Here is a 15954-nt window from a genome sequence, read left to right on the forward strand (position 1 = left end):
GAAAGATGTCGGCTGCATTCTTGTAAGTAGTATGAATACTTTATGTTCCATGAGAAACACAAGCTCGACAGAGAGAGGAGTTGTGTTTCTTAGCAATGGACTATTTGTCAGTTGATGCAGAGCTATTACAAATATTCCTGTCACATTGTTCACAGTTCGTAGTAATTGACGAAAATCATCGAAGGAAACATAAGTGATTTCCAGCGTTTCCCAAGTAATGCTGTTCCTTATCTATATAAACGATTTCGGAGAGAATGGAGGAAGCGTCTGAGGTTGTTTGCAGATGATGCTGTCGTTTACCTTCTAGTAAAGTAATCAGAATATCAAAACAAATTGCAAAACTATTTAGAAAAGATACCTGTATGGTGCAAAAGTTGGCAGTTGAACCTAAATAATGAAAAGTGTGAGTTGATCCACATGAGTGCTATAAGGAATCTGTTAAACTTTGGTTAGATCAGTCAGGGCAGTAAATTGAACTAAATACCTAGTAATCACAATTACGAACAACACAAAATGGAAACACATAAGAAATGTTGTGGGGAAGGCGAACCAAAGACAGCGATTTATTGGCTGGAGATGCAACAGATCTGCTAGAGAGACTGCCTACACTATGCTTTCCGTCCTGTTTTGGAGCATTTCTGCTCGGTGTGGGATCCCTACCACATAGAATTAACAGAGTACATCCAGAATGTTCAAAGGAGGGCAGGACATTTTGCATTATCGAGAAATAGGGGAGAGAGTGTCTCTGACGTGTTACAGAATTTGGGGCGGACATCATTAAAACAAAGGCGTTTTTCGTTGCGGCAGAAACTTCTCAAGAAATTTCGATCACCAACTTTCTCCTCCGAATGCGAAAATATTTTGTTGACGCCGACCTCCATAGGGAGAAATTATCATCATAATAAAATAAGGAAATCAAAACTCGCTCGGGAAGATGTAGGTGTTCGTTTTTTTCTCGCGCTGTTTGAGATTGAAATAACAGAGGATTATTGTGAAAGTGGATCGATGAACCCTTTGCCAAGTACGTAAGTGTGATTTGTAAAGTATCCATGTAGACGTAGATATAGATTACGAGTTTACTACGAGTGATATTATAGTGGACTTGAAAGGCCGTTTATTGTTCTTTCACTTGCTCGCATAAACGTGGTAATAATTCATTTAATGCATGTGTTTTTTTATGTTGTTACTTTCTTTTTTGTTACCCCAATTTCTTTTGCGATAAAACTTTTGGCTATGTAATTAATTACGTGAGCTGCAATGGAATTTTATTATATGTATGTTTATTATCTTTCTTTTCTGTCATACATTCTTTGGTTTAGGAATAAACCCCTCTGCCTTCAGATATTGCCTCTAAGTAGCATCTGTGACTCAGATATGACGTCAGTGAAAGCCATAAAGTAGAAAAATTTCTGGAGTAAACATTTCGTGCTGCACTAGTTGTCAACATTAAGCTGAGATTGTCGCGTGATCTCGGGATGACTCTTATTAAGACCAGTTCACCTTGGGCGTCAGGTCCTGTCATGTCAGATCCAAAGATTCTACAATTTACTTCAAACGGCGGCATTCAGACAAGTCGTCAACAGACCGTCACGTCACGTCACGGCAGCTGAAGGTTTCTCGGGAAGGAAGTATCGACGGCATCATCGCCTGCTAACATCGTAAGTTAACCTATTTTGCCGCGCTCACTCGTATTGTAGTAGTGGATTGTGTGCTTTTGTAACTTCTTAATCTATATTTCGATATTGTGTTTTGTTTTCGTGGCAAATTGTAGATGTACCATGACGACTTGGATGTTTATTGCATTGGATATTGTTACACAAGCAACGTGAGATATCTGAAGGCAAAAAATTATTTACGTTTCACGATAACGGAACAAATGTCTGCTTCCCCAAACCACAGAAATGTCGATGTTTTGAAATGTTGTGTCACATCTCAGTACTTCAACAAACAAAACTGATCAAGAACGCAAGTTATGAGGTTTGCTTTACCCATTAATCACCTCAGTTCCTCAGCTGCAGTACTGTACTCTGACGCGGACTAAGCGGAACGACGTGACGGTGCCATGCCGTGGTGCCCGCTAATTTTGCTCATCAAAGCTAAGAGAACAATTTATTCTAGGTATCAAATGCCAATTGTTATGGTCTCTACAAAACGCCTGTCCCAAATACACAGCACATATGAGAGCATGTACTGACGATATGGCGGCATTCAAAATTTATAGGACGTTTTACGGGCAAACCTATGCCGCCCCAGATCTCGTGCCCACAGTGGCAATGTGTGTCGACAACAGAAAATCAGTTCTGTGCATCTGAATGCTCACTCTGTGATTAAGGCCGACGGTGAAATCGTACACTAGAATTTGTTCATTGTTTCTTTCTGTTTGCGTATCATTAAATAAGGCGTCTTTATCGTCCTCGTGCCAGTGTAATTCGTATCCTTAACACCAGTGCAGTACTGTCGCATGATCTTGGCCTCTCACCTCCCTAGAATTGAATCAGTAGAGACTGCGCCAATTCGGGCTGCTGATATGTTGGTTCATTCCGCTGTCAGCTTTGCCATTCAGGCCATAGACCTGACACTATAGTGGTGTGCAACATATCGCTTACAACGCAAAATATTGCAATCGCAAACTTTCGCCATTGTCTGTACCATGGTTACATATGGCACATGGACATTTTTATCATTTAAACCGGTATATGTTGTGGGTATTTCTTTCGGCATGCTGTCATATTTTTGTGCTATGAACATGCTATTTACACCTTGTGGTCACTATTAACAGATGCTTTTATGTACCTATGATATTCCTGTGAACATGGATTGTCCATCATGGACTTACAACCTATGCTTTTCATATTTGGCCATGTCAACCATTATTTTCCGTAGTATATTTTCAGATCAAACACACTACACGTGTAACTGCTGCCCTGGTGTTCATTCTGTGGCTCGATTGTTTAATGACTGGAAAACTTATTTGCCCCAGTCTGCCACAGATTTTTACGATTTTGCACTTTCTGCACTCTGGGGCATCCATTACAATAGATCTTGACGATGACATCACTTGACAATGTCTAATTTTACCCAACATTGTTGACTTAAGACCAAAATCATGATATTAATATAGAATAAGGAAGTTTTATACCGTCAGAAGGTGGAAATATCATTCTAAAGCCATACTCGTCATTGTTTAATGCTGTGTTTCATTTCGGTGATGCGTAACTTGTAGCAGTGAGCGTCATTTGCACAGTTGTGTGTCCCACGATGAGACAGGTTCGCCGACGACGAGTTCATCTAGCAGCACACACGCGACCGATATATCGCTAGCAATGTCGCTAGAAATTGGTCACAAAACACACCAGCGATTTATATAGCAATTTTAATCAGTAATTCGAACGCCACTACGTCTGGAACACCTGCTATCAAAAATTATCTGCAGTGATTAACAAGATTTCGTATGTCGGTTAATACCCGCAGAAAAACAAGAGTTGAAATGCATTACAGTTGTTTTGGGATGTTACCGACTGGGCACTGTAACATATCAACTAAAATGGTGTTGAGATTTAAACTGTCTGCTCTTTTTCTTTTTTCCCTACCTCGGCGTCAGTACGTTAATCTGTCAGTAGTTTAGGGTCGCGGGATGCTCCTTCCTGTTGCCAACCTTTTACCCTCCCCTAATTTTTGGAGTGAGTGGTGGGGGACAAAGGCAGTTTCGGCATTCCTAACAAGGGCTCAGGATTGCGCCATTGGAGCTTATATGTCTTTATAGCATATTTCATGGTGTATGACATGGTTGTCAGTTAATTTTTCTCAAAATTTCCCTGGGAAAGAACTACTCACGACAAATAAAAAAAATGGCTTTGAGCACTATGGGACTCAACTGCTGAGGTCATTAGTCCCCTAGAACTTAGAACTAGTTAAACCTAACTAACCTAAGGACATCACAAACATCCATGCCCGAGGCAGGATTCGAACCTGCGACCGTAGCGGTCTTGCGGTTCCAGACTGCGGCGCCTTTAACCGCACGGCCACTTCGGCTCACGACAAATCAAAAGTGAGACTTACATAGTACGTATACATGAAATGCCAATAACAAACTTCCAGTAGATCCCTTTCACTATTCCACAGCCTCTCCAGCCATAATTTTGCAGGAGGATTTTTACATATGGCAAATATTGTACTGAAACATTCGCCTGTGTCATATTATACGAAAATAATAGTAAGCCACGAAGTAGTATTGTATTTTGTAAAGAAACATAAAAAAGATTATGGAATATACAAAATATACATGTGATGTGCACATAGTCACTGTAAACAAGTGACAAAAAGTAGTGGTGCTAAGTCGGTTATAAATTAATTTGCAAAAATCTTTGTACATTTCGTGCTCAGGTACACTCCAAACAAAGTTACAAATGTTGTTTATATTGGTGTTCAGGTTTACTTACAATACGTCACGTTTCGTTTGAAATAAGTGTGCACAGGTTAAAAAAAATTGTTCACTACATTAGTGTGCGCTAGTGGCAAAGTCATTAACCGTGGGAAAAATGACATTCATGGCATTTTTCTTTGTCGTTATTTTGCACAAAATCTCGTGTAACTGATTGTGATTACATTGTCTTTTAGTCGTAGCAAATATGTATCGAAGCAATAACTTTTCGTGGTTTTCATACACGAAGCTGTTGACACGAGTGTGCACAGTAAACGAAGTGACACATGTTGAAGAGTCTTCCAGCACTTATGACGCTGTAATATCCCATCGTGTGAAAGCGTCCTATCGCGATTGTTTGGGAGGCGACTGAGAGCACACTTAGTGGGCGCAGTACGTGTCTATAATAAATCCAGTGACAACTCAGAGCCACACCGCTCACAAAAGGCACCTCCATGTCACTTTAGTAAAATGTCTGTGAAGTCATCTAAAATCACGATAATTGACTTGGCATGTCGTGGTAAAGAAAATATTTATAATATTTCGAACTTTCTCACAGTGCACAGAATAACTCTACTCAAGTCCATAAATGTGCTGTTTTCACAAAGTACTTATATTCTGTTACAATACAGTGAAAGAAAATAAAGCACACAGATTTATCTAAATATGGTGAATTCTCAGATTAAATGACAAAAAATAACAAGCATTTCTTACCAATATCGAAATTACAGATATGTCGGTAGTGACATCTCAAACAGAATCATCATAATCGAAATCTGTTTTACACTGTGAAAGAAAAGAAACATTAAAATGAAGTAATGCATTACATGTACAGTGCATTGGGAAATATCAACAGGCAAACACTGTTATCAGTCTTCTTACTTTTTACACGAGCACAAGTCGACCACTGGTGTTGTTATGCAAGAGTACAATAGTGATTTCTGCAGAGTGTATGTTTTTATATACTCCAGTAAATGCGCATAAGAATACAGGCTAAAGGGAAGGACAGGGAGCGAGTGTGAACAACATTTTATTGCTGTAGAGAAAAATAGGAATTGTTACATTTATCTGTTGTCCATCAGTCACCAAAGAAAATAAAATAAAAATGTGTTCACAAAACCTTAACCTACGCACGTGCCAGTTGCTTATAATTACCCCAAATGCAAAATTTAAGTATTATCAAGAGGAGTAATTAGTAACTATGAACAAGTAAAGTGAATGTACAGAATGAAAATAATTAAGAAATATTGTCTTTCCGATGAAATCGGTTAACTACAGCCGGAAAGTTATGAGAAACGGTATTTTCCTGTGAATGAGAAAAGACTCATTAGCATAAGCAAAGTGACAAATTCATCAAAGCAAGTACACGGCAATAACAGTCTCCAATCCTTCACGTTGTTGTTCACAAACAAAAAAATTCATTAATTTGAAAGAAAGTTTTATATTCCTGTAACTTCATAGCCTTGTATTATCGTTTGGCAACACCTTATCAGAAGCCATTAGAAATATTACTTATCAGAGATACACACCAAAACACAATCAACAAAGCACACACCAAGGGTAAAATCGTCACGTACTGCCTGACAATCCCTAAGATCAGTATGCCACACTTCATATCATAAATCATAAACGTCTGCATAATAATCATAACAAGTTTGCTATCCTCACTTCCTATCATCTCACCATATCCTCATTATAAAAATCCATAAATCATTGCTACACATACTTCACCTATAGTTAATCCTTAAGTCTTCACTTCACATACGACACCTACAGCAAAATCCTTACAGTCAATGAAGAAACCCTGATTCTATCACGGTGTTACAGTATCTCGGTGCAAGATGATGAAATTAAATATCTTCTCCGATAGTTGACAGTACGTGTTACACATGTGCAAATATATACTGTCTACCTGTTGTATCAGTACTATCTGGAATCCGTTATTGCATACTTTTGTACGTTAGCCTGTAAGAGAAAATGCATTACGACGCACAAAATTCGATGTTATTGTTTCTCATGTTGAATTTATCTTCTGTGATGCCTTTGTATTTGACGAAAAAATCATTGCTGTCTTCTTTTACGTAGCATTTGCTTGTAAAACAATGGACTGTAAAGATCTGGATTAATTATCTTAGAACATCATGTGGTATATGCTCTGTAACAATCGTTGTATCTATTTACATAAAAGCCATTACACAGTGAAATTAAACATACGAAATGGCTTGTACTTATGGTACTGTATGAGGGAAAAATGTTATTGTCATGTACACCTACATGTCAATGAAGGAAAACCTGTAGAAAAAGTGTAACTACTGTGTACAAAGGGTTGATGTCATGAAAAAAAGTGAGCTTCGTGTTGTCAGAACGTACCTGATGTACTGTGATATTATAATTAAAGTCAAACTTTCAGAGTGCTGTAGAAATAACACCGCTGGGCAGAATGACGTCAAATTGCAACGGAATATTATCGGAGAAGGGGGAAATCGCATGGCAGTAGAAAAATAAATAGTTACAAAATTTAGCAATACATGGCGCTGTAGGCATCATAATTTAATGTGGTCGACTACAAATGACAAATGAATTATACAAGAAACTGTACTCAGTGTGCGTGGGTGTACCGGTGTGGTACTGTCATCTACGTAAGCCCATCCACCGGGGCAAGGTCATATCACATGGATTGGGAAAAATCGGTTTTTTATTGTCCTGAGGCCAAAAACAGCATAAAAAGCATCAATCAAAATCAAATCTGACTATTAATTTCCTTGTGACTGGCGCAAAACATATTCAATATGCTGTCCACCGTTTTGTGCAACAAGTTGATGGTTCAAATGGCTCTGAGCACTATGGGACTCAACTGCTGAGGTCATTAGTCCTCTAGAACTTAGAACTAGTTAAACCTAACTAACGTAAGGACATCACAAACATCCATGCCCGAGGCAGGATTCGAACCTGCGACCGTAGCGGTCTTGCGGTTCCAGACTGCAGCGCCTTTAACCGCACGGCCACTTCGGCCGGCGCAACAAGTTGAAGTCGAGAAACAGCACGTTCCACTACTGATCGTAGTGGGTTCCGGGATCACGTTCAGAATGTGTTGCGCAGTGCGTGCCTTCATTGCAGCTAAGTTCGCAGTCTCAACACGGAACGCAACATCTTTCAGACAGCCGCACAGCCAGAAGTCACACGGATCAAGATCAGGTGATCTGGACGGCCAGGCTGTAGGAAAATGGCGGCTGATAATTCTAGCATTTCCGAAATGGCGCTTCAGCAGCTGCTTAACTGGATTTGCAGTGTGCGGAGGTGCGCCATCTTGCATAAAATTGATCCCATCCACACATCCACGCTGTTGGAGAGCTGGGATGACGTGGTTGCGCTAAAGACACTGATAGCGCTTTCCAGTGACGGTACAGGTAACAGGACCGGAAGCACCTGTCTCTTCCAAAAATTATGGTGCTATGAAAAACCATGACGTAAGCCCGCACCACACAGAGACCTTTTCAGGATGAAGTGGTACTGGTTGGTTTGCGTGTGGATTTTCCGTTGCCCATATTCGACAATTCTGTGTACTGACATATCCTGTCTGATGAAAGTGGGCTTCGTCTATCCACAAAATCTTCCACGGTCAATCATTGTCCATTTCCGTGCGAACAAGAAATTCTAAATCTAAGGTCTCTCTTGCTGGCAGACCAGCAGGAAGCAAGTCGTGCACATGGGAAATTCTGAATGGATAGCAAAGAACGATGTATCGTAGGATTTTACGCGCCGTGCTCTCGGGTGTGTCCAACGTTCTGGCAGTTCTCCGTGCTCCACACGTTTGCACTCCGCCACTCGCCTCCCCCTGCACTGCTGTGGCCGCTGCTTCCACTGACGTCGAACCAGTTCGTTTCCGCCCTCTACCAGGTTGCACACCAAAATAATCCGTCTTTCGAATTTCGGAATCTTTTTCTCCAGACCCACGGCAGTCATCGCCTTTTCTCAAACCCTTCAGTGTCCGAAACTTCTGCAGGGCGACGTGTTTTTTTCTTCTGCCATACGTTTCCCCCCTTCTCCTATAATATTCCGTTGCAATTCGACGTTATTCTCACGAGTGGTGTTATTTCGACAGCGTTTTGAAAGTTTAACTTTAATTACAGTCCCCCTGTATAAAGGTGTGGTGTTGTCGTCATTAAGGAGTAGAAAGTCAAGTAATTGTTCAATGAACGATGTTGTATTGTTGATGTGATGAACACCTCTCCAAGCTTTCATTCCGAGAGTTCCAAGATGTACTACGTTGGGAAGTGGAATTCGTCGAATCCGAAACGGTCGTTATAAAGTAGTGCAAGTTTCTGACACTTGTTTGCCCCACAAGATAATGGATATACTCGAAATAAAACTTTTTGTCCAACTCTGAATTTTCTAGTGCGACTTATCTTCTATTGTAGCATTTTCCTCCTCCCAATTGCTTTTTTTATATTAGTAACTGCAATCTCAATCAGTTCACGATGACGTAAAAAATGTGACTTGGGGAAAGTAATTAGTTCTTTTATTTTGTCTGGTCGATTTATATTCTTCAAAACTAAATGTGGCGAGAGGAAAGCTGAATCACTAGGAATTGAATTAATGCTGTCCTGAAAAATCTGAATATGTCTGTCCCATTCAGTGTGTTGTTTGTCTTCCTCTGTTACTGCTTCATAATTGTCTACCTTGGCTTCCATTATCTGCGAAACGTCTAATTAAATTCTTCATGTCCAGTGTCAGTATCAAAATACGGGTAGTGAAAAATAGTGTGTACCACTGTGTATTCTTCGAGTATGAGAAAAGCTGTAATTTGTTTATATGCTGTTCGTCCGTTGAAATGCTCTGCTGCAACTGTAATGCAACTTGCTCGTTATTGTTGCGTAGTACAATAGAAGAGTCCTAAAAGACCAAAATCGGTTCATGTTCTGTCAAGGAGTCCATGCCTAGCATAACTTCATTTGTTAAAAGTGGGTCGATCCAAAAATTTGTATAAAATCTGTCGCCATGAAGAGCAAATTTTAGATGTTTCTGTAGGTTTACATCTACTCCTGTTCCTGAAACTGCTCCTCTAACTTTAGTCTTTTCTAATGGGATTGCAGGGCAAGAATTATTCGCATTGACTCTATTTATTACCTGCTTGATCAGTAATCGATGTAACCGGAGAGCCATAGTCAGTCAGTGCGCTGAAATTATGTGAGTCAGTTGGTGTCTTTACAACCGGATGGTACACATTCCACTGTGCCTGTTGTTTTTGCTGCAATAACGGGATAACACGCTCGGTTACTGTGTTCATATAGTAAAAATGTGCAAACTGATTAAATCCTCAACTTTACTGTTAATCTCTTTAATAAAAACAAAGTGTCCCCGTGCGTTAATGATCTGCAAATAATCCTATTGTTGAAATGATCCCTGTCCGTTGGCGATTTTCGTAGCAAACAGGTCCTGAAATGAAAATGTCTCACCTCGTAATGTAATTTCTTGGAAACGCGCTCCTTGCTGCTCTCTGCGCTCCAGTTGCAAATTTCTGACTCCAGTCGCTGAGAGCCCAGTGCAGTGCTCCAGACAGCGAGCAAACTGTTTTATACACACGACTGAGTGCGGCACGATTTTATATAAAAATGCTCTTAGGTGAAATATGCCTTTAACAAACTGTTTTTACATTATCTGATATGTAATTAACTGTATGATATTCATGTTACAACACGCATTAACATTGACAAATGGCAATATTGTTAACAACACTCACTGCCAAAAATGTGGGACAAACAATTGACAGACATGAAGAAACCGTTACAGTGAAACTCATTCAATCTTTTAAAAAAAAACCTCAATTTCCTTGATATGGCCGTCTAATTCGACAATGAATCTAACTACACTTGACTGCAGTGCCACCAAATAAAAAATGTTACCTTCATACTCTTTTCTAATATCCTTACATCTCATTTCTTTCTGAACCCTTATCTTTCTCTTCTGTTTCACACAAACCACTTTACTTAAACGCAGGTGCACTTAACTTTACGCCTGCACTGCCCAGAGTCCTCTGCTCGGCGTCTTAACTCACAACTACCCTCCTGACGCTGGAACTCCAGCGCCCCTCTCCCTCCCCGGCAGCGACGACAAATACGTGGACACCTTCCAGCGACGCAGCTGCTCTGACCAAAGACTGCACGCGAATAATAAGCGACTAACAGTTGTCGCTTAGTGTCTGAGCTATACGCTAAGGAAGTGCGTACAAAATCCAGAAATGCATATAACAAACTCCCAGTAGACCTGTCCAGTAACAGGTTTGTTCTCCTGTTCTTTGTCAGCAGGTTGACGAGTGTATTCTAGCTGCAACCATTTACTTTGCCATCGTCTGCCTTTTATTTTCAATGGGAACATACCGTGTTTGAAAGGAGGCTTTTAAATGTAGAGAAATGAGCCTTCTATCTTTGGGTAAGTAATTATATCTGGTAGACGATTTTAATATTATATTCTGCTACGTCAAAGACTATCTCCAGATTCCTATTTGGGATGTAATAACACGGTTCTTCTCCTCTACTTCATCAGGTTAATGAGCGCGTTGAGATTTCTACCGTTCATCCTGCCATCGACTGGATTTTTTCGGCAAAGGGAAGGTGCCCTAGTCGGTAGCTGGCTTTGACATGTAAAGAAACGATTACATCTTTTTTTTAATTTGCTACGTAATTGTATTGCAATTTACTCTTTGAGAAGTTTTGTCGCCATCCCTACACGCCCAGTCTTTTTTTGGTGTAATATGCTTGCAGCACTTCGCATCCCGCACTTCTTTGCACAACGAGCGTAATCCTGGCCGCTTAATAAATCATCTACGAAGCCTTCACTGGCCGTGCACGAGACTCTTGAACATCCCTCTACGTGCAATCTGTTCCTCACGATTTCACAGGCGTCCGTAAGGAATGCAAACTCTGCACTACTTGTCAAAAAGTCTGGTGAGTTCACATCGTCAAGGACAGCTGCACTGCAGAGACCATGCGCGTAACACATGTCAACCTCTGGGCATCGGCATTTGTTGACCCTAGCAAAGCTGATTAAAGTTTAACATCATTAGACAAAAACAGTTTCCGAAACTTTCGTCACCTGAGTGTTGTGTCCCGTGATGCCCTCGTCTGTGTAGCGCCGTTCACCTTGACTGCTGAGCACAAACATGGAAACTCGCAGCAGGTATCAGATACTGTTTGCCCACCTTGGAGGAGGACTGGAGGCAAAATTCACCACATTCCAGTATAGAGAACACCGAATATAGTTTGCCTCTGGTCAGGACAAGAAATGAGGGGTGCTTGATTCCATAGGTTACCGTGTCGCAGGTATATATCGAGATACAAAGAGGAGTTGATGTGACACTATTCACCGGTCTCTGAGTCATCTATTCCAAATCTCAGAAGCTATAACAATACTTCGCCTTTACCCACGATGATAGGAACTGGTTGCGGTACCGAAAGTCATTCCGGGCCATTTTGAGTTTCGTGCCGGCACTGTTGACGCTTCGTTCTACACAGCTAATGTTGAGACTAAGATAAAAATTTTCTGCACACTTCTATTGTAAGTCATTTCTCAACGCAGTCAAGACGTATTTTCAGAGTAATTCATACATTATAATATCTCAAGTACCCTATTTCTTAACTAACTGGTAAAAGGTATCGACCACTAGACCACCATTGTTAGATCGTGCCGGAATAAAACTAAGGTGCGATCCACAGCAGCGGGTAGTAAGAGGTTGCTATGTTTCTGGCAGCCGAAATTCGTCATCAGTTTATAGGAACAGGAGTTCTGATTTTTATTGCTATGTCTCCAAGATAGGCACGTTTGTGGAACTGGAAGCTATACGCAAAGTTGTGGAACTTGTCCAGAAGAAGGAAACGGGCCACTTCAAAGCCGCTGAAGGCTTCAGTTAACATCAGTCAGCTTTAGAAGACTAGCTGGGGAATCTCAATGAGCGAGAAATGAATGAAATACTTAGGGCATTGCTGAAAACCCGAACTTCCGGCACGAACAGGAGATGATCTTGCAGCGGCATTGCAGGACTATGGACCACAGGTAGTATGCAGTTACTGCTAGAGATTTTAAATGTCCAGCATTCCGACTTGCAGAGCAGAAAAGAATTACCAAATAATTTCGGTGGGGGATAAGTGTTCTGTGGGTAAAAGAGAAATGAGAGGATTTCTGAAACGACAACTTGAATTGAGATTTCAGACATGCGAGAAGCTTTCTGCAGGCAGAGCTAAGGGCTTCGCAGACGAGGTAGTAGACTTTCTTTCAGCTCTGGAAAGATGACTAAAAAGCCCTGCAATTCGCTGCCGAAATAATCTTCTATTGTGACAAGAGTGGAATCACTGTTGTCCAGGGTTCATCTAGTAGGGTTATAAGTTTCAAAGTCATAACAAGTGTCTCAAAAATCTCTTCAGCAGATAGAATTGCTCCTACGAGTTTCGTTACATGTACGAATCCAACCGGCCGTTTTGTGCTTCTATCCATTACATTTCGGCGGAACAACAGAGAACTTAATCGTCCCTGTGCAATTCCTGTAGTCTCCGTGACGAAGTGTCGCCAACCCGGTCGAATGCAGCTTTCACTCTCCACTGACTGGTTCCAACACTTTATAAACGACAGCTGACGACCCACTGGCGTTTATCCTGGATGGAGGTCGCTCCCACACTCGTAACTTTGATGCCGGTGATGTTGGCCGAGAGCAGGCCGCCACGCCAGTTTGCCTGCGTATGCGTCGGCACCTGAAGGTACCGGAAGGAAGCTCTTGGTGAGAGAGGTCCAGAGAGCAACGAAATGATTGAATCGTGGGGAGGAGGACTCCGACTCCAGCCGTGTTGGAACCTGCTGGAAGGCCCGCCGCGACCAGCTGTGCCCAACTGGCGCCTCTGGAGAGGCCTGGACCGAGCGCGCCGGCCGCTCCCCTCCGTTGCAGGGGGCGGCGGGGTACCTGGGAACTCCACAGTGCCACTTCTGCATCAAAAAAACACAACGAGCTGACATTTTTCTTCTCGTTCTCAAAACGTCACATAATATCCAACAGTTATGCAGCAGTCTTGACCTCTGAAACTAACATCTGCTGGCAATAATTACCATCTTATTAATTCATTAAATCTGTTTGTTCCCAAACAGTGATTAGAAAACATGATATTAATAATCGTATTTTCCGATGGTTTTTAATTCTTAATTACTTGTCCTGCTACTGCTGAATGGGAAAATGTTCTAAGGCTTTTGGCAAGAGTGATATTTCAATAATCCATTGTCATTGTTGAGAGGTTACTACCATTATCTTTTCGGGTCGCAACTCTCCCACCTGTTGCGTCTAGCAGTCAGGCCTACGAGATGTGTGGCCTGCCAAGCTTTTAATACTTGTGCACGGGAAATGTTGATATGACTTACCGTAGCCACTGCTACTGTACATTCTTAGCAAAGCCCCATCACCCAAATGTTTTGCTATAGTTTTTTTCTTTTTTTAAATTATCTCAGCGCAACAGAATTAAAGGCATCTGACTGATAAATTTTAAACATGGCACTGTCTGTAAACATTTCCGATGGACTCCCTTCACCTTGGCAAGACCACATTCCCATTCTATCGCATTCTTTTTAATCAGCACTTGAGTATTCTAATAATAAGGAGCTGATGGCAAAAAACGTCTGAACAAAATGGCTACCCTCTACTGAATGATCATGACCACCATTTTGTTTCATATCTCATCTTTTATTTTCTGAAATTCTACCACCACAATGGTGAAGAATTTCGTTCAATACATTCAAACACAGGAGAAAACAAGGAATTGTCTGCCCCATGGACATGATATTACGTACGCATTTCAATATCCTGTGGTCTCTTACTGTTTTCCCTTATTACTATAGTGCACTTTCTGGATTTTCTGGAGTGGGACAGTTATCCATTACTTCTCTCTCTCTCTCTCTCTCTCTCTCTCTCTCTCTCTCACACACACACACTCTCCTATACTGATTGATTAATAACCTAGAGAATTTACTAACGGTCAGGTTATTCAAGGATAATTATTGCTTTTTGGTACAGTACTTGTAACTAAGTTTCTACATTCAAATTACACAGGTTAAACATGAAAGTAAAACAGAACAACCGACTTTAGCCTGTACGTATCAAATCTTCCCAACAACTAAATTTCTACGCAGATTAATAAGTCAGAGAGCTTCGGATTAAATTTCAGACGAAACCTTTCCTACGGACCTGCCACACACTCTGGAGGATTTATACTCATCTCCTACTGCACTGTAAGCCTCATTGTGTTGCTGGGTAAATGGTTAACTAACCTTTTTCTCTCTCAATCAAAATTTCTAGCTTGCTTTACACGAATCTAGTTAATAATGGTTATTTTGGTGCCATGAGTAGTTAATTATCTCACACACGGGTCCTCAAGTGAAGGTTTGCACACGCACATCCGTTTTCCATTGTCTCTTCGCCAGATTGAAACAGTCAGTACTCACCATGTGGAAGTGCTTGTTTCCAATTCAAATTCCGTACAAGAAAATTCTTAAATATTCTCAGCTTAAATTTATACACGCAAGTATCTCAGCTTAAAATTACCACACGTGGTGTCATTGAGACCATTGCCCACTGCAAAAAATCCCAAGTTCCCCATGAGTGTTACCTACCTTCCTTTACATGAATCTCCCACCATAACGTTCTTTTTATATATATATTCTGAAAAGGGAAATCATTGTTTCTGGCTGCTCTTAAATGTTCCACACGCATACCATTCCCGTATTCTGTGGTTCTACGGAGCGCACTGAAAACAGGTGTTTCAACTTGGGGAACCAGCGCCAGAGTGCCGGGACATGGCCGTTCGCCAGGCCACCCCACGCTCCCTCACCAGTGGGGGAGGGTCCTGTTACCGTACTGGCCAGCCACACACTCCAGGCCCTCCAGTGGTCTGGAATGCTTCTTTGGCTCTCCCGAAGGTGACCAGAGGACTGTGTCAAAGATAATTACAGGTTCTACATCCACTATCTGTGGTCAGCAAGCAACAAACCATTCACTCATTTCTCAAACATCACAAAACTAGATATAGGGATCTATTTTTGAAGGAAGTGCGCATACGGATAAGCAAATACACAAACTGTCCTTATTTTGTACACTAGTAACCGGTTTAAATGTAGTGAATACAGCTGTGTTACAATAAAGCAGCTGTTCTGACGAGAACAACGAAGTATGTTGTTACACAATGGGTATTACTGTCCACAATGAGGCACAACTTTTCTATGTCGGGTAGTGCTGTACTCTTTCATAGTACAGCATATTTTCCACAATTTGAAGGCTGCTCGTTTGTTGTGTCCTGCACCAGATGACAGTGTACTTTTCCGTTCGCTCCTTTAGGAACCGAAAGCAAAGCAGCCTGAACTGTGTTATTTAGGCTACAAATCTGCGGCCTTACGGCAGAAAACCACAAACACGTAGTGTTTGGGGGCGACCTGAGGTGCGTCGCAGTGGAGAGAGACCATCTGGCGATGCCAGGCGCGTCCACTCAGTGAGAGGACGCTGTCAGTAA

At 41.4% G+C, this 15954-nt stretch overlaps 1 protein-coding gene across 1 annotated transcript in view; it reads right to left on the reverse strand.

Annotated features, from left to right (window-relative positions):
- Nucleotides 1-13060: 13060 nt before the first annotated feature.
- Nucleotides 13061-15954, reverse strand: part of LOC126439769 (ankyrin-1-like) — a 434210-nt gene continuing 431316 nt past the window's right edge. The window contains exon 5 of the mRNA XM_050090593.1: nt 13061-13390. Within this exon, the coding sequence (XP_049946550.1) occupies nt 13061-13390 (330 nt within the window). The remainder of the gene's footprint in view (nt 13391-15954) is intronic.

The sequence above is a fragment of the Schistocerca serialis genome, unplaced genomic scaffold, assembly GCF_023864345.2.
Source record: "Schistocerca serialis cubense isolate TAMUIC-IGC-003099 unplaced genomic scaffold, iqSchSeri2.2 HiC_scaffold_1343, whole genome shotgun sequence".
NCBI lineage: Eukaryota > Metazoa > Arthropoda > Insecta > Orthoptera > Acrididae > Schistocerca > Schistocerca serialis.